At 40.0% G+C, this 18743-nt stretch overlaps 1 protein-coding gene across 1 annotated transcript in view; it reads right to left on the bottom strand.

The window, feature by feature from the left end:
- Positions 1–13121, bottom strand: part of fgf11a (fibroblast growth factor 11a) — a 73302-nt gene extending 60181 nt beyond the window's left edge. Inside the window, exon 1 of the mRNA XM_058393771.1 lies at positions 11668–13121. Coding sequence (XP_058249754.1) covers positions 11668–11860 — 193 coding nt within the window. The 5' untranslated portion in view covers positions 11861–13121. The remainder of the gene's footprint in view (positions 1–11667) is intronic.
- Between the last annotated feature and the right edge of the window lie 5622 nt (positions 13122–18743).

Here is an 18743-nt window from a genome sequence, read left to right as displayed (position 1 = left end):
TATCAAAAGTGGTCCAAGGAAGGAACAGTGGTGACCCGGTGACAGGGTCATGGGCAACCAAGGCTCATTGATGCACGTGGGGAGTGAAGGCTGCCCCGTGTGATCCGATCCAACAGACGAGCTACTGTTGCTCAAATTGCTGAAGAAGTTAATGCTGGTTCTGATAGAAAGGTGTCAGAATACACAGTGCAGGACGGGTCAGGGCTGTTCTGTCTCTCTCTCTCACACACACACACACCATAGATAGATAGATAGATAGATAGATAGATAGATAGATAGATAGATAGATAGATAGATAGATAGATAGATAGATAGATAGATAGATAGATAGATAGATAGATAGATAGATAGATAGATAGATAGATAGATAGATAGATAGATTTTTGCCATTATTTCATAGTATCACTACAACCAAAGTACTACTAACGCAGCATTAACACAACAGCCCTTCTATTCAGTGTTAAAATTGGCATATAAAGTCATTGAATGTCAATAACAGAATACCAGAGCCTGTCCAATACTATTTCAAATCAGAAATCTTGTGTTCATAATTAATATTACGTGGTTTAATAAGAAATTAGGCTTAAGCTTCTAAAAAAAAAACTGTCTATGTCTAAAAAAATAGCATGCACATTGAAAAACAAGTGAACATGTCTCTAGTATCTGAAAAAAAATCTATTCATTATTTCTTTTTTCTTTTACTCATTCTAGTAATTATTAAAACAATCAAGTTTAACCATAATATTTTGGTTTAATTAGTCAGGATTAAGCTCATGTTAGCTCAATATTATTCAGCTATTAGCTAGTACATTGTAAAACATACACACACACACACACGCACACACACACACAGACACACACACAAAACCCTTAGCCTTGGCCTCTGTCCCTTGGTCATGGTCCTGGCAGTGGGACGTGTGGTAACTTTCCTTTCAGTGTTCCAGTGCTTTGCTGTGAGCTCTGTGTTTAGGACTACTTCTTTTTTTGTTTACAGTGAAAGAAGGTGAACATACTGTAGTTTCCAATGTTCATTAATTTTATGTTGTGGATACACACGCAGATTATTTTTTCATTTCATTTCATTGTCTATACCGCTTATCCAATCTATCCTCGGGTCATGGGGAGCCTGTACCTATCTCAGGCGTCATTGGGCATCAAGGCAGGATACACCCTGGACAGAGTGCCAACCCATCGCAGGGCACACACACACACACACACACAGAGCAATTTAGAGATTCCAATCAGCCTAGAATCATGTCTTTGGACTGTGGGAGGAAACAAGAGCACCCGAAGGAAACCCACCAAGCACGGGAAGAACATGCAAACTCCACACACACACACAGTGAGCGGGAGCAAGAGCGAGACTCAAACCCAGGATGCTGGAGGACACACACAGATTATCACTTACTGATTTCTGTATTATAATTCATCATTATTTTTTAAATGGTCACAGATTTCTCTAGCTTTCTATAGATAGGATTTGGAAAATGTCATTTAAAAAAAAAAACTAAACTTATGTGCAGCACCCTTTTTAAGGTTTTAGATATAAGCTTTAGTGGCTTAATGCATTAGTTAATATATTTGCCTCACACCTCTGGGGTTAGGGGTTTGCATGTTCTCCCTGTGCTTTAGAGGTTTCCTCTGGGTATGCCATAATTAATTGTGGTTAGGCTTTATATTCACAGCAAGGTTGAGGGTTCAATTCCCACTCTTTGATTCCTGGTTTCCTGCTAAAGTCCTAAATACATGCACTGAAGGTTGACTGGCATTTCTAAATTGTCTGCAGTGTGTGAGTGGGCGTGTGTGTGTGTGTGTCCTGTCATGTACCCCGAGTCCCTTGAGATAAACACCAAGCTCCACACAACCCTGTGTGGGATAAGTGGCACAGAAAATGGATGTATGGATGAATATTTCTTTTATGACTTCTGCACCATCGAGTGAGTACAAAACATTTTCAATTTCCATATATTACATTTCCAAGAGTAAATGTTTGTATATCAGTAAAGAAAGCAACATATTACATAATATACCATCGCATAGCATAATGAATGCTGTCAGGTTTCAGGCAAGTGTGACAGTCAAGAGTCTCCAGAAGTACTGTGACAGATTGTCCAAAAATCAGAAAAGGGATCTGCTAAATTCTTTATAGAGCTGCACCAATGACTACTGAGGCATTTTTAAAAAGCAAATGGTTCTCTCACCAAATACTAAGTTTGTTAGTTTGTCAATGTTTAATGCTCCTGGTAGTATTTACAAACAGAGACACCTTCAAGTTCATTATTTTTTTAAGGTCTCTTTGCTTTACAGTATTTCTTTGCATGTGCTGACATAACATTATGACCTAATATTCCTAATATTCCTAATATGCCTAATATTGTGTTGATTCCTATTTTGCTGCCAAAACAGCCCTGACCCGTCCTGCACTGTGTATTCTGACACCTTTCTATCAGAACCAGCATTAACTTCTTCAGCAATTTGAGCAACAGTAGCTCGGCTGTTGGATCGGATCACACGGGCCAGCCTTCGCTCCCCACACGCATCAGTGAGCCTTGGCCGCCCATGACCCTGTCACCGGTTCACCACTGTTCCTTCCTTGGACCACTTTTGACAGATACTGACCACTGCCGCCCGGGAACACCCCACAAGAGGGGGGTCGTCTAGCCATCACAATTTGGCCCTTCATCAAACTCTCTCAAATCCTTACACTTGTCCATTTTTCCTGCTTCTAACACATCAACTTTGAGGACAAAATGTTCACTTGCTGCCTAATATATCCCACCCACTAACAGGTGCCATGATGAGGAGATCATCAGTGTTATTCACTTCACCTGTCAGTGCTCATAATGCTATGGCTGATTGGTGTAGGCTTATTACTTTTATTATATAATATTGTATAATTATCTATCTATTCTGTTATTTTTATTACTGTACATAGTTTGCTTTTAACAAGTTTATTAATGATGTTAATGTGATTTTGTGGAACACATTCTGCCTTGGTAATCACAAACAAAAAAACCCAATAATTCTTACCATTAATCTACAGTTTGCTTCATCCATGTCGCTGCATGTCTCACACACAGCATCTATACAGTAGAGTAACATGTTCTATAACAGCAAAATGCTGTAGGTGAAAAGAAAATCACGCTAGTGTAATGTCACTCAGAGCTGCAGTGCACTTGCACAGAGCTTCAGTCCTTACACAACTCATAACCCTGTCAGCATGAATTTGATGGGTTGTATAAGGGCTACATCGGAGACCTCTGTAGTTGAGAGCTGACGGTGCTGCCACGAAACGTACACAACCGGAGCGGGGAAATGAGTCACAGTGTCCCTACGGTAAATGAAAAAGGCTGACTGCCGTCTTTCCCATCAGCTTTCATATGTAATGAAACTCTAAAGTACAGTATAATTAAAATCGGGGGTGGCAACTGAGCGCAGTGAAAAAAAAAGTGAATTTACTTCATTCAAATACATGTCATTTCCTCAAGGCTAAAACGTATAGCAATCTTTTAGTGTATGCTTGGCAATAATTGTGGTAATTCTTTGGAATTTATTTACATGGATTTGATGCAGGCTTAGAGGATAACACTTTTGCCTTACGTCTATGGGGTTAGGGGTTTAATTCCTGCCTCTGTCCTGTGTGTGCAGAGCTTGCATTTTCTCCTTGTGCATCAGGGGTTTCTTCCAGTTTTCTCCCCTTCAGTGCCCTTCAGTAAGTTGGCACCCTGTTCAGGGTGTCTGCCTCCTTGTGCCTTGAATCCCAGGAATAAACCCCAGGCTCCCTATGACACTGTGTCATAGGGCACAGAAGTGCTACAGAAAACAGATGGATGGATGGATATCATATACACTGACCAGGCATAACATTATGACTGGCAGTGCCAGGTGAAGTGAGTAACACTGATTATCTCCTCAACATGGCACCTGTTAGTGGGAGGGATATATTAGGCAGTAAGTGAACATTTTGTCCTCAAAGTTGATGTGTTAGGTAAGTGTAAAGATTCCCGGTCTGCAGTGGTCAGTATCTATCAAAAGTGGTCCAAGAAAGGAACAGTGGTGAACCGGCGACAGGGTCATGGGCAACCAAGGCTCATTGATGCACGTGGGGAGTGAAGGCTGGCCCGTGTGATCTGATCCAACACACGAGATACTGTTGCTCAAATTGCTGAAGAAGTTAATGCTGGTTCTGATAGAAAGGTGTCAGAATACACAGTGCAGGACGGGTCAGGGCTGTTTTGGCAGCAAAATAGGAATCAACACAATATTAGGCAGGTGATCATAATGTTATATTCTACTTAATTCTACTTCTAAAGACTTTTTTTTGTTTACATATACAGTGTAAAAGAACAGACATAGGAGTGAAAATGCCAAAGCTACAATAACACAGTCATCATGTGGGTCGTAAATGTTTTTTCTTCCTTAAAAAGAGAATAATGACCAATAAAAGGTTTTCCTAAACTTTCAAAGCTTTACATGTGTCCATCACAAGCAGTGAACACATTTAATTTGTTTATCAGCAGAAAATGATTTGGAAATGGCTGTATATGTACTAGCTCTGTTCTTCAGTGTCTGCACTACTGCATAAGCTGATGATTTTAATCACTTAATTATTTTTCACTCATTTGGCTTTTCCACAACTTTTGGATTGGAAATGTGTATAAAATGAAATTAGAATTAACGCAAAGAAAAAATTTCAAAGGTGGCTAAATAACCACAGCCAAATGTAAAGAGTCACTGCAAAACATTTTTATTTCTGTTAATGCAACTTGTGACTGTGCCACTGCTGCAGTACAAAAATATCTAGCTGGCATGTTCTTTGGGAGAAGGATCCAAATGAGGGTGTTTCACTCTGAAGGGAGGACATAGCTAAAAGGGAAAGACCTTGGAGGGGAGAGCTGACCGCTTTTACCTCTTGTGTTTTTTTGCCTAGTAAAAAAAAAAAAAAAAAACCCTATCATTGTTCAGGAAACTATGAAATCCTTTTATTTTTAAGAACCAGCATGTATTTTCATGAGTTTAAAAGCCAGGCCATTATGTACTCCGATGTGGGAGTTTTGCTAATGCATGATGTAAAATAAATGAAAACCGTGGAGGATTTTACAAGTTATACCTCTGGCTTTATCATCCAAAGCATTTATCTATAGCACAAACACATTACTCTAGGCAATAATTGCACAAAAGATATTAAATACATACCTGTTTATTATTATTATTATTATTATTATTATTATTATTATTACTTTCAGCTATTTCTCTGAGTGCATAGATGCTCAAATGGAGTTTTGCAAGCTTTGTAGCACGACTATTTTGTTCGTAGCATTTTTTTATTTATTTCTTTCTCAAACTCATTTTCATTTTATTTCCAAATCCTAAGAAAATACAGACATTTACTCATAATTGCACTTCCTACACAAGTCTTAAAATAAAATATATACATCAGTTGGGCACATTTTAAAACCGGAGAAAAAAGCTGCAGCTCTGCCAAACATTAAATCCTGTTTTTTACATTTGCATTTCCATTTTATTTTATGTAAATGCTGCTACATTATAGCTACATAAACCTCCCTGCTTACAAACAGCCGAATCAGTGACTAACACAACAGGATAGCGACAACAGCTCTGTTTTAATGCAGAGCAATTAATGATCACTTTGATGCTGTGAGAGAAACAGAAGTGATTATGCTTTGTTTCACACCGACGCTTTACGTCACTCTCTTCGACGAGTGTCATGGACTCTGAACAGATGTTCTGCCAGAGTATTTTTCAGGTACTCAGTTTAATCAGTTTGGTACTTTGTTGACCTCCACCTGCCTTAGCGACTCAGATTAACACTCTGTCATGAGAGGACACATGGCAGAGTGTGTAAAAGTAATCTATTTATGTTTGATATTGAGCCTGTGCAAAAACCTTCATACGCATCTGAAACACAATGACACCACTGCAGCAGGTGTGTGAGTGACGGTGCGGTAAGTAAATTTCATAGATCCATGCTAATGTGTGTGTGTGTCATTCCAGGCCATTTCAGTAGAGGTAATGAAAACTATTTCAGCCTGAGTAAATATAAACCAGCTCTCAGAGAGTTTATCCCGAGCACCTCAGACTGATGCTGCTGTTAAGTAAAAGCTCTCATTATTGCCAAGATACACACAGTCACTCCACTCTAGCGGTGATTATTTAGCTAGTGTATCAATACTGGGCTTAGAATTAGAATCCAGAAATCAGAACCATCACACACAGACTGTTACTGTCACTTAAATCTTTTCTTGCTGCTGGGGACAAACCCTCATCTTTCATATATTCATATATTGATCTTTCTTTGGGAAATGTGAATATATAAGGGCTTCTCACACTTTAAAATAATTAAACCTGGGTCATTCTAAATCACGGGTAAACAGAATCATGGATTATTTTGTATCATGTATCACAATGCTTATACCCTGCTTCTAAATTACAAATGGGAAAAAAAAAAAACCTCTAACTGGGGTGAAAGGCAGGGTTTAAAAAAGGGTTCGAAAAAGCCCTATTTATAGGCAGAGATCATTTATAAATCATTTGACTATAAACAGCTGTAGAAAGGACATTATTTACATTTACACTGTTTACTGTCTAGTTTAATCCGATTGAAGATGGCTTCCCTTTTGGTGCCACTCAAGGTTTCTTCCTCATATCATCTGAGAGAGTTTTTCTTTGCCACCCTAGCCTCAGACTTGCTTATTTGGGATAAATATTAACTAAATTTTTTTCATTTCATAGTCTGTACCGCTTATCCAATCTATCCTCGGGTCACGGGGAGCCTGTGCCTATCTCAGGCATCATCGGGCATCAAGGCAGGATACACCCAGGACGGAGTGCCAACCCATCACAGGGCACACACACACACTCATTCACTCACACAATCACACACTACGGGCAATTTAGAGACTTCAATCAGCCTAGAAGCATGTCTTTGGACTGTGGGAGGAAACCGGAGAACCCAGAGGAAACCCACGCAGGCACGGGGAGAACATGCAAACTCCACACAGAAAGGCCCCTGCCTGTTCGAACCCTGGGATTAAAACCCTGGACCTTCTTGCTGTGCGGCAACAGTGCTAACCACTAAGCCACCATGCAGCCCTTAACTAAATTTTAAACTTTTTAATTTTTATTCTATATTTTTCTATTTTTGTAAGGCTGCTTTTAGGCAATGTCCATAGTTAAAAGTGCTATACAAATAAAATAGAATTTTATTGAACTGAAAAATTCAACCTTTTGTGATCCCTCTTGTGTCTTAAGTAGTACATATCTACACTTTAAAATGTATCGCACCTTCTCAAGTTTAGTAAACACAGTAAAGGTATAAAAGATGTATCCTTAAAAATGCAGCCCCAGGAACAAGAAGGGGTCTAGTTTATTTCTTTATTTGTGAGAGTGTAGCAGAAAAAGCCTGTGAGGTTATGTGACATGAATAGGATGGAGGCTGCCCTCTGGATGCATTGCACACCAGTGACTCCAGTGTTCCATTGTATTTTAATCCTGCAAATGCTTAAATGTCACTGAAATGTCATCACCTTTCTTATGAGTTTGGGGTGTGTGTGTCTATTTGTGGCACATGTTTGTTACTTTTTGACACAGGAGATGAAGCATTGTATTGCCCTGTGTAATAAATGTTCCCATAAAAGTCCCCATTTTCCCATTTTTACTTAATTTTACACTTTTCTTTTGTGGCCCTGAGACTGGTCATGAATCATAGTATTGCTTCTGTAGCACTTATTCAGTTTTCAGCTTATTCTTTCTTTCTTTCTTTCTTTCTTTCTTTCTTTCTTTCTTTCTTTCTTTCTTTCTTTCTTTCTTTCTTTCTTTCTTTCTTTCTTTCTTTCTTTCTAGGTTGCCCCTGCAATGAAATCTGATCTTTATATATATATATATATAAAGAGTTTGTGTGTGTGTGTGTATGTGTGTGTATGTGTGTGTGTGTGTGTGTTTTGGTTTTGTGTCACTTCATCAGACCCTAATTCAACAGCCAAAGCACACACAACAAAAAAAGGCAGCGGTCACCCCCAGACACATATACACACACAGACACACACAAACACACTGACACATATCAACACACACACTCTGCTCTTTCGTGACAGCACTTGTTCCATGCTGAGCAGCAGAACCCAGACTTGCATCCTGCAGGTGAAGATAAATCTGTGTGCAGCAAAAGATCAGAAACTCAATCAATAAAATCACTGAGCAGTTACAGTGACCTACCAGCTCCCCACTGACACACACACAGAGAGAGAGAGAGACAGAGAGAGAGAGAGAGAGAGAGAGAGAGAGAGGGAAAGAAAGAGAGAGAAAGTACCCTCTCTGAACTAGTCCTGGAATGAGCACACAACCCAACACACACACACACACACACCAAACTAACATCTACCTTATGTCTTTGCAATCTAGCTTTAACAAGCTGGAGTACACTTGAAGTTTTCTGACAGCACTGAAAGGACAGTAGAATGAGGGATTACCTTTTTGTGATCTCATTTTTCTTGCCTGTTCAATGACAAAAAAGGAGAGAGAGAGAGAGTTCAGAAAAAAAGTTCTCTCCCTCTCTGTCACTCTCTCTCTGTATTTCTCTAAAGCAGACCCTTTCTATCATCCACATAATAACACAATAACTGAATAGCTGCAGCACTTTGGAGGAGTTTATGCTGATCCGCACACTGACCAGAGGAGAAGAAGGTAATCTTTGATCAGGTGCTGTGCAGGCGATCAGTGCTGTATTTTAGCCGGGAATTACCGCTCTGCACTCTGCTGCAGCAGATGCTGTGCGACGCCAGGATGGTTTCCCTCATAATTACCATGATGAACTTGCCACATGACAGTCATTAATATACCCACAGAGCCACAGAGATTACACAGAGCCTGACCCTCGGAACTGATGCAGCTCTCTGAAATGTGGAGTATAGTAAGTGAAAGAGAAGTAAACCTTTAGACTTGTGCGTTGTTGGTGCTCTGGAAAAGTTATCATCAGCCAATCATGTGGCAGCAGAGCAATGCATAAATCCATGCAGATTCAGGTCAAGAGCTTCAGCTAATGCTCTCATCAAACATCAGAGTGTGATCTCTGTGACTTTAACCATGGCATGCTTGTTGGTGCCAGATGGGCTGATTGGAGTATTTCAGAAACTGCTGATTTCCTGGAATTTTCACACACAACAGTCCCTCATACTACACCACAATATATAACACAACATATTTCCACAACATACACTCCAAAATACATCCCAAAATCCTATATACACTCTTACATACACCCCCGAAATACACACAAACACATACCCTAATATACAAACCACCAAATAAACAACATTCACCCCAACATACATCCTGCCACCACTCCAGTGTCAGCACCTTGTAGTGGTTTTCTATCAGTCTATCAGGACAGAGGACTTTATAGTTCTTTGGTTACATAGCATTACGAAGCTGTATTTTCTTTTTTGTTGTTGTTGTTGTTGCTGTTGTATTAAATTCTTTCTATTTTCTTTTCTTGTCGTATTAATTTACAGAGAGGATAAAAAATGAGAGTCAGGCAAATAGTGAGGCAACAACTGTCAAGTTGCATCATAAACCCTGTGCTTGATTATTTTCCTCTAACGGCACACTTGGTTGTGCTTCATTCCTTATTTACCATCGTTCTAGATTAAACAATACATTTTGTAGCATAAATAATTTTATATTTTAAAATGATAAAAAAAAACACAAAAAATACTGATTTGTTTGTTTTGTAATGTAATAGTGTAAAAACTGTAGAGTAAAAAAAAAGGAAAAAAGATAACCCCTAATAACTTGTTAATTATTGCAGTTTCATGTTTTAGTCATAAAAAAAAACATTAGTTAATTAAGGCATTTCAAACAAACATGAATTAATACAAATATTGATTACTATGTTAATGTTACATATGGATCATTAATAATAAAATCAGTGAGTTAATGTTAATTATAACACAGCACTGGAAAATATTGATTTGGGAGATGTGGATTCATTTTTTTTTAATATAATAGCAGCTTTGATCATAGCCCAGCTGTAAAATTTATATTGCTATTATTTCACTGTTTCTGTTCTTTTTTGGCCCCTAATTTACAGAAAATGGCCCAGTGACAAGAATATCTCCTCTAGCAGATATGCTAAAGACAGCAGCTGGAATGTGAGGAACTTTTGCCAAGATACAAAAATGTGTAAATAGGAAATGGCATTGTTTATAATGTCAGCTGAAGGATTTACTCCAAGAGCATAAAGTCTGGTATTGTCATGTCCAGCTCACATTCATTAATCTTTAGAGGCATTCCTGAGATTTAGCATGCATCTCAGTGGTGCCCTCTACTGGCACAGGCAGTTATTAATGAGATACATTTGAATCAAGGGCAATGCATTACAGATAGTGTAGTCACTGTTCTGCTGTTCTAGATGTATTCCTTTGCTGCTGTTTATCAGTGAACAGATGTTCATTTTCGATATTTCCATCTTAATGTACGTGTGAAATATGCTAAGTCGATTATAGTCATGCAGAAAGTCAAATAAAATTACACGTTTTACTTCGAATTGAATTCTTGCTCTAAAACAAATCTAATGCAGCTATTTTTCCAAGAGCTGTTTAAGGTCACTCTGGCTTGGTGACAGTAAACAATGCATCATGCTGTCTCAGGAGAAAGAGGAGCAGCTCTGACCAAGACACTTCTGTTCCACATCACTTCTCCCATGATGCCGTAAAGCTCGGGAGGGCCTTCCCCCTCTGTACTTTACAGTGTTTCTGACCATGAACTCATCAGTGCTGTGATTGATTTATTGTAACGGAGTAAAGGTCTTGATGTGCTTTATTGCACAAACAGATGACACTCAAGTATCTAGCACAATAAACACACACATATACACACATACACACACACACAATATTTGTCTTGTTTGCATAAGCCTTACAGGCTTACAGGTGAGGAGACGGCAGGGCAGGGCAAGACCGGAAAAGTCGTAAATGCAGCTGTGACAATTTAACATGGGTGTGAATGATGGATGCCTGCTTCAAGTTCATTCATTGACCGTAAAACAGGAGCACAGCTCAAAGGCACTGTGTCACACAACCAAATAATCAGACAATCAAATCACAGCATCTTCGCTTCCTGTTGCTGGATAGAAGGACGACACACTGCATACAAATGTCTTTTTATAGAGAGTATTTTAAATTAGCCTTGGATTAGTTCAGCCATCCTTCAGTAACCCCTGGTCAGGGTCAATGTGGATCCAGAGCTTGTCCCTGAAATACCCTGGATGCCATGCAGTTCCTTTGCAGAGCACTATGGATATACACATTCTGATAGTCATGATAATTTTGTTAAAGTTTTCCCTCACCATTACAAATGTACTCAAATCACTTACATGGCTATGCAGGGATTCTGAAACCTCAGTGTGCTTTTTATGTGTAAAATTAATCCCATAAAATTCCCAGGACCAGTTCTCAGATTTATGTTTTTCACCCTCATAGCTACACACTTCCCGTTAGTTTCACTGCAGTTATTGCATATATGCTGTAAGGTGAATAACTGAGTTATTACTTATTTTCGAGTTTGTGTCTTTTATAACAATATACATTAAAGTGTCTATGTCATGAGATGACGACTGGAGGAGAAACCGAAGACTTTTTGTCCACTCACCTGGTCTCTTCTCCAGTTTTCTCCCTCGACTGCCACATAGTCGCACTTTGGAGATGAGGATGAGGATCTGTTTTTGACATAGAGACTTGTTGCTCTTGGGGCAGGGTTTGCGCTTGTTGGAGATCTGCCGGTTGGCCTGCTGGTCCTTCACTTCCCTGCGCTGTCGGATCAGTGAGCTGGCGAGGGCGGCCATCTTGCTGTGCCCAGCTCACCCAAGGGGCACGGAGGGCGTCACTGAGCCGCCAACCTGCCCAACCACCCAGGATGATGGACAGAGATGCCAACGAAGCACAGCCAGAAAGACAGAAATGAAATAAAAGTCTCTTGAGGGTGGAGACTGTTGAAGTTGTTGGGTGGCTTGCTGGTGTCGTGTTTCAGAAGTCGCTCTAATATGCCAGTGTTGGACCTCGAGTGTGACAGTGAGTTATTACCAGAGTCATGTTGGAGTTGGAAGAGCTAAACACGGACAAAGCATGCTTCTGTCAAGCTCTGTCCTGTCTGTGTCTCTTGTCTGCTGTCCTGTCGTAGCTTGTCCGGTAAGTCCCAGCTCCACATGCACAGAGAAACCTTGAGCAGATACTTCAGCTTTACATCGACTCCAGATGTTATCAGTATTTCACAGCGGCAATCAATAAGCTAGCCAGATTCAAAAAACGCAAATTGCAATTGAAAAATGTTCTAGAAAAAAAAAAAACTACAAACAAGGCAATCCGCAGTGGAATTCAATTACAAAATGAACACAATTTTAAAATCAAAGAAATCACTTTTAAGATACATTAAAAATATAAAAAACCGAAACCAGGTCCAATCAATGCCAGAAGCTCACGTCCAGAGTAAGGAATGACAGAAAGAGAAGCACGGATGAACGGAATTGGATGGAAGACTGATTCTGTCATCTTTCAGCCCCCTCAGTGTTCGCTCCATCTCTGGCCTTTGGGAAATGGTTTGTAAATTCCACAGGCTCCCTCATGCAGAGGTGACATTCAGGAACGAGGGAGAGAGCGGAGAATGAATGAGAGGGAGAGAGAGGGAGAGAGGAAGGAGTGCACTATGGTGTGCAGCTAACACAGATGAGCAGGCAGTCCTGTGTCCTTCACCCACGTTGAGAAACGAGAGGAGAGCGGGATGAATGAATGAAGGATGAGAGGGAAGAGGGAGGTGTGGAGAGGATGGATGGAGATTTCTGTCCCTTACTTTATGAATGGTTCTATGTGTCAGTCATCTCCGAGCACTGGTCCTGCTGTACAAGTCCTGAGAAAGAAACCTTGTCCCGCAGGTCCAATTATGTCAGTTCTGATCCAGTTTTCTTCAGTCCCAGGTTCCTGATTCTGTTTCAACTCTGACAGTATGTGACTCTGTATGAGTGTGTGTGAGAGAGAGAGAGACGGCATATATGTTTGACAGAGAGAGTGTATGAGTATGTACTCCCTGTCTCTCCCCCTCTTGCCTGTATTATCGAGCCAACACTGGAAGCATGCTTCTCTCGCGCCGTCCCTCCTTCTCAAAGCCCTCCCATTTTCTCTCCTCCCTCCTGTTTTTCCCTCCCTCTGTCATTCATATCCCTCCTTTTTTTTCCTCGATCACTCATGGTCACTCCTTCTCCCCCCCTCGTTCCTGACTTCCTCTCCTTCCCTCCCCCTTGTCTGTTTTCTCACTCTCTCTTTTCTCTCTCTCTCTCTCTCTCTCTCTCTCTGACTGCGGTGTGGTGTGGACTGGAGCGTTAAAAAATTAAGCCTGCCTGATGTTGCTTTAAAGGGACAGAGAATGAGACTGTGCGATCCACAGTGTAAATGCTGACAAACAGCCTCAGGAGCGATAAAAGATTAAACATGCCATGGATGTATAACAACTAAACAACTGGATGAATAAACCCAATTCATATTAACAACTAAACTGTCAGATATACAATGTGGCTAATGTATGAGAATGTCTTGATGATGGTCAGAGATGATGAGTATAGATGATGAGATGATGATGATGATGATGAGTATATTTTTTTTTAAAAAAAGGGTACAAGTTAGTGCACAGGAAGTAGTAATAAGTAAAGTTACATGCTATTTTTTGTTCATCTTGATAGATAGCTTTAGCTTCTGTATTTAAAACATCTTTGGGCAGGATCCTTAGCTCCTTTAGCTCAGGTGTCCATGTGTTTCCTTCAGGTCACATCTCTCTTAGATGTGAGTGAGTGTGTTAATAGATGTGAATGCCCTGCAACGAGCTGATATCTGAAGTCTATTCAACTGAAACTCTGACCAGGATGCAGCAGTTACTAAAGATGAAAAAAGATTTATTCCTTTGTCTTCAATTCATTTGCTAGTTCCTGTGGTGGTTCTTGGCTTTGCATTGTCTAATGATGTCTTTTCATGTTCTAAATCCAATTATGGGTCTAGATGATGGAAAATTATCTACTGCATTAGACTGAAAGGAGAAAGTGCATCTAAGCACCTAAGAGGAAATACATGTCTTAATTGGTTAAAAGTATATAATGTGTTAAACATTGGTAAGAAAATGAAACATTCTTTAATTACTTAAAAGCTACTTCATTTTAATTAAGTGCAATAGCTCCATCTTTCCCCTGGGGAATGGAGTTTAACTATACATTCAGTGCTTGTAAAATGCTGGTAGCCAGCATCACATTTCAGCCAAACTCTTTAAACATGCACATCTCATCACAGAGCTGGAAATCCGCCCACCTCTCGACAGGTCACTATGAATCGCAGTAGAATTGTGTGGGAAATTTCTCTTTTTGGAGACTTTTGAAGCATTTTCTCTGATAATTCACAAGTGTAACAGAATGATGCATAAGTCAGCTTTGGTGCTTTGTTTCTTCTCTGTCCTTCAGGCTATCACAAACTACAACAGACTTTGCACATTTGGTTTGATGTGAGCTGCTTAAGAAGTTTGACATATGTCAGGCAAAACCCTTTACAAGGTGAAATTTTCGACATGGCTATATATAGTTCTCTTAACAACAGACTATCCTGCAACAGAAACCATAATGTTTCCCTTTTACACATATCTAAAACAGAATTAACATTCTAGATGCTAGTAAGTCTCGTAAAAGTGACAAAAAAAAGACTGACTATGGCACATGACTATGCAGCATCACCGGTGTTTGAATAGCTAGTGACTGATTATAGACTGAATGATTAGTTTCATTTCCTTTCTGCAACAGCATGTAACAAATCCTGACATTTACTGCATGAGAAAACGAAACTAGACAGATATAGTGGCACATTTTGGCAGATCTTAACTGTTTTTCCAGTTAATTTGGTCCAACATAGCTTTAGAAAGATACTTTAAATAAAAACAACAATAGAAATACTTTAGGTGTACGAACCTTAAGGGCATAGATAAATGGTATATGAAGTGTATACAGATATGAAGCTTATGCGACAAGTACTACATTGATTAATGTGAACTTCAGTCACTGCATGATACATTTATGGCAGTCATTCATTCATCCTTAGTAAATGCCTGGTCAGGGATGCTATAGTTTCAATTAGCTAACTTAATCTATAGCTAAGGTTGAGGAACTGCCAGCGCCATAATTTACAGACTATGCTGAAAGTGCTGGCATTTCTACTGCTGGTTTATTTCTTTCCAGGGTTTTACATTTATTTCTATAGGCATAATGGTTCAGTTCATACAAATAAACAAGCAAACAAACAAACAAACAAAACTTCTCGTTCAGGTTATGTTCACTTTGGGTTTACAGTGTATCTGAATGTATATAGAGATATTCCCCCTTTTGCTGCCAAAACAGCTCTGACCCATCGAGGCATGGACTCCACTAGATCCCTGAAGGTGTGCTGTGGTATCTGGCACCAAGATTTTAGCAGCAGATCCTTTAAGTCCTGTAAGTTGCGAGGTGGGGCTTCCATGGATCAGACTTGTTTGTCCAGCACATCCCTCAGATGCTCGATTGGATTGAGATCTGGGGAATTTGGAGGCCAAGTCAACACCTCAAACTCGTTGTTGTGCTCATCAAACCATTTCTGAACCAGTTTTGCTTTGTTGCACGACACATTATCCTGCTGAAAGAGGCCACAGCCATCAGGGTATACCATTTCCATGAAAAGGTGTACATGGTCTGCACCAATGCTTAGGTAGGTGGTACGTGTCAAAGTAACAACCACATGGATGGCAGGACCCAAGGTTTCCCAGCAGAACATTGCCTAAAGCATGACACTGCTTCCACTGGCTTGCCTTCTTCCCATAGTGCATCCTGGTGACGCACATGCACCCGGCCATCCACGTGATGTAAAAGAAAATGTGATTCATCAGACCAGGCCACCTTCTTCCATTGCTCCATGGTCCAGTTCTGATGCTCACGTGCCTATTGTTGCCGTTTTCGGTGGTGCACAGGGGTCAGCATGACTGGTCACCCCATATGCAACAAACTGCAATGCACTGTGTATTCTGACACCTTTCTATCAGAACCAGCATTAACTTCTTCAGCAATTTGAGCAACAGAAACTTGTCTGTTGGATCGGATCACACGGACCAGCCTTCTCTCCCCATGTGCATCAATGAGCCTTGGCCGTCCATGACCCTGTCACCAGTTCACCACTGTTCCTTCCTTGGACCACTTTTGATAGATACTGACCACTGCAGACCAGGAACACCCCACTGCAGTTTTGGAGATGCTCTGATCCAGTCGTCTAGCCATCACAATTTGGCCCTTCATCAAACTCGCTCAAATCCTTAGGCTTGTCCATTTTTCCTGCTTCTAACATCAACTTTGAGGACAAAATGTTCACTTGCTGTCTAATATATCCCACCCACTAACAGGTGCCATGATGAGGAGATCATCAAGTCTTATTCACTTCACCTGTCAGTGCTCATAATGTTATGCCTGATCGGTGTATGCCATGACACACTACTACAAACCACACATACACATATTGTCTATGAGTGCATGACAAATTTTGATAGAAATATACTTCTACTGGAAGTGTAAATATTTGTGTGTGGTGATGAGGAATCTAACATCTTCATCTTTCTCTGTAAGTGTTGCATTATTAGGTTTTCATCCCACTGTAGAAATATGAGCTTTAGTCTCCAAACAACTCCAGTTACTGTAAAACACTAGCCATACACTCTTTTTCTCTCTTTGTGTCTCCAGCTTTCCCTTTACTGTATAGCCTATTACATTTCTGCTTTTTTGTTTGTTTGTTTTTTGTTTTTTTTTTCAAATCACATAGATACACAAAGACACAATCATTCCAGCTGATGAGAGAAACACTGTGATAAGCTCCACCAAGCTGCCTTGCCAGTTGTGGATCTGAAATTGGCTCTAATGCAGCTGCCACGTGAATCATGACATTAGTGTTTCTCTTGCAGTCGCCTCCTGTGCCTCAGGCCAGCATGATGACATTTAGACATTCTGCCAGCACTGACAGGAACACTAGTGCTACACACTACTCATGGCTGGCAGGCACATTCTGTAGCCCACAGTGACAGAGAGCTGGCGAATTAGTCCCAGAGCTGAGACTGTGCATCCACAGCCCTGCCTCTGGAGAACTGGATGGTGCACACAAGTTTTTATTACAACCTGGACAAAATCTGGGGATATAAGTCATCATGACCTGACGTAGCAGAAAGACATGCATGCAGGTGATTATACACACCAGTAAGGCCAGAACTGAGTTTTTGTTTCAAATCAATGGACTTGACAAATGTAACATGTTAGTGCAAATACACATATAAAGATATTTTATGGTCAGAGTCTATCAAGCCACAAAGCAACCAATGGCCACTGATTAATATGGAGATTCAGTAATGTAGACAGCAACACATTGTGACAAATTAGTCAATCCAAATTTCTCTAGGATCAGATTTGGGATACTCAGAATTTTAGCTCTTACCTGCGCAACCTGTGAACACAGATGCTTTTCTTTTTTCTAGGTTTTATTTAAAAAAAAGGCGCTATACAAATAAATTGAATTGAATATTACTAAATGCATTTTAAATAAAAGTTTATAGAGCATGTGGGTGGCACCAGGATGACGAGTAGCTCCAGTTCTATCCTGAGCTCAGGGTACTGTATGTGTGAAGTTTCTCATATTCATATGTGTTTCCTGCTGGTTCTCTGGATTCTTCCCACCTCCCAGAAACAGTGGGTGAATTGGGAACTAAACTGCCCATAGTTTGGTGTGAATATGTGTGTGTGTGGGTGTATGTGTGTGTGTGTGTGTGTTTGGTTGAGGGTGGGGTGGGTCTGTGATAGACTACCATCTCATTCAGGGTGTATTACTGCCTCACACCTTGAATTCCTGGGATAGGCTTCTGTTCCACTGCAGCACTGACCCGGAAAAGTGGTTAGGTAAAATGAATGGATGAATACACACACAATTGCTGAATGATCCAGTAGCCTGTATACAACTTGGCTTGACACTTCTTATCAAACCTTTAAAAAAGCATAGCAGCCAATGTCCCCAAGCCAATATATAAAGGCTGTAGAAAATATGCCTTCATTCTTTTTCCTTATCTTATAACTTGATATATTTCTTTTATATAAAATTTTTGCTTATCTTTCCTTTCCTTTAAAAAGGCAGATTAAGAAAAATAAAATACAAAAAAAAAAAACTAAAACAAAGAAAACACTTTTTAATATTGGAGTAAACACAAGAAGATTGATGTCACTATATTGTACATTGCCTATTATTCACAAATAAGACAGATGTTCAGTAAGCTTCCATTAGGCCTGACTCTTGGACATTATGTTGGCACATTTTTAATCCACACTTGCCAGGGATATGCTATAGATTGCATCAGAGGAACTTGCTTGAAATGAACTGACTAAGCAGACTCTTGGGTATTATTGTAGAGGACGCTCTGTATGACACAATACTGACGTAAGTGCTTTCATGAGCTGCATTCTTTATTGTCAAAACCTGAGACATTATGTGACCAGGTCATACTGTCCATCTAAAGAGATTACACTCAAATTGTGTGTGTGTGTTCGTGTATCTACTTTCCTTTATTCACTTTCCCCTCTCTCGTCTCCTCCTCCTCATGTCAACCCTGTCACAATCCAGTGAAATCTCCCTTTGTCTCCGTGTTGCTCTCTT

This window comes from Hemibagrus wyckioides, linkage group LG07 (genome assembly GCF_019097595.1).
Source record: "Hemibagrus wyckioides isolate EC202008001 linkage group LG07, SWU_Hwy_1.0, whole genome shotgun sequence".
Classification (NCBI taxonomy): Eukaryota; Metazoa; Chordata; class Actinopteri; order Siluriformes; family Bagridae; genus Hemibagrus; species Hemibagrus wyckioides.
Note: the sequence above shows the minus strand (reverse complement) of the source record. Positions and strands in the feature narration are given on the sequence as shown.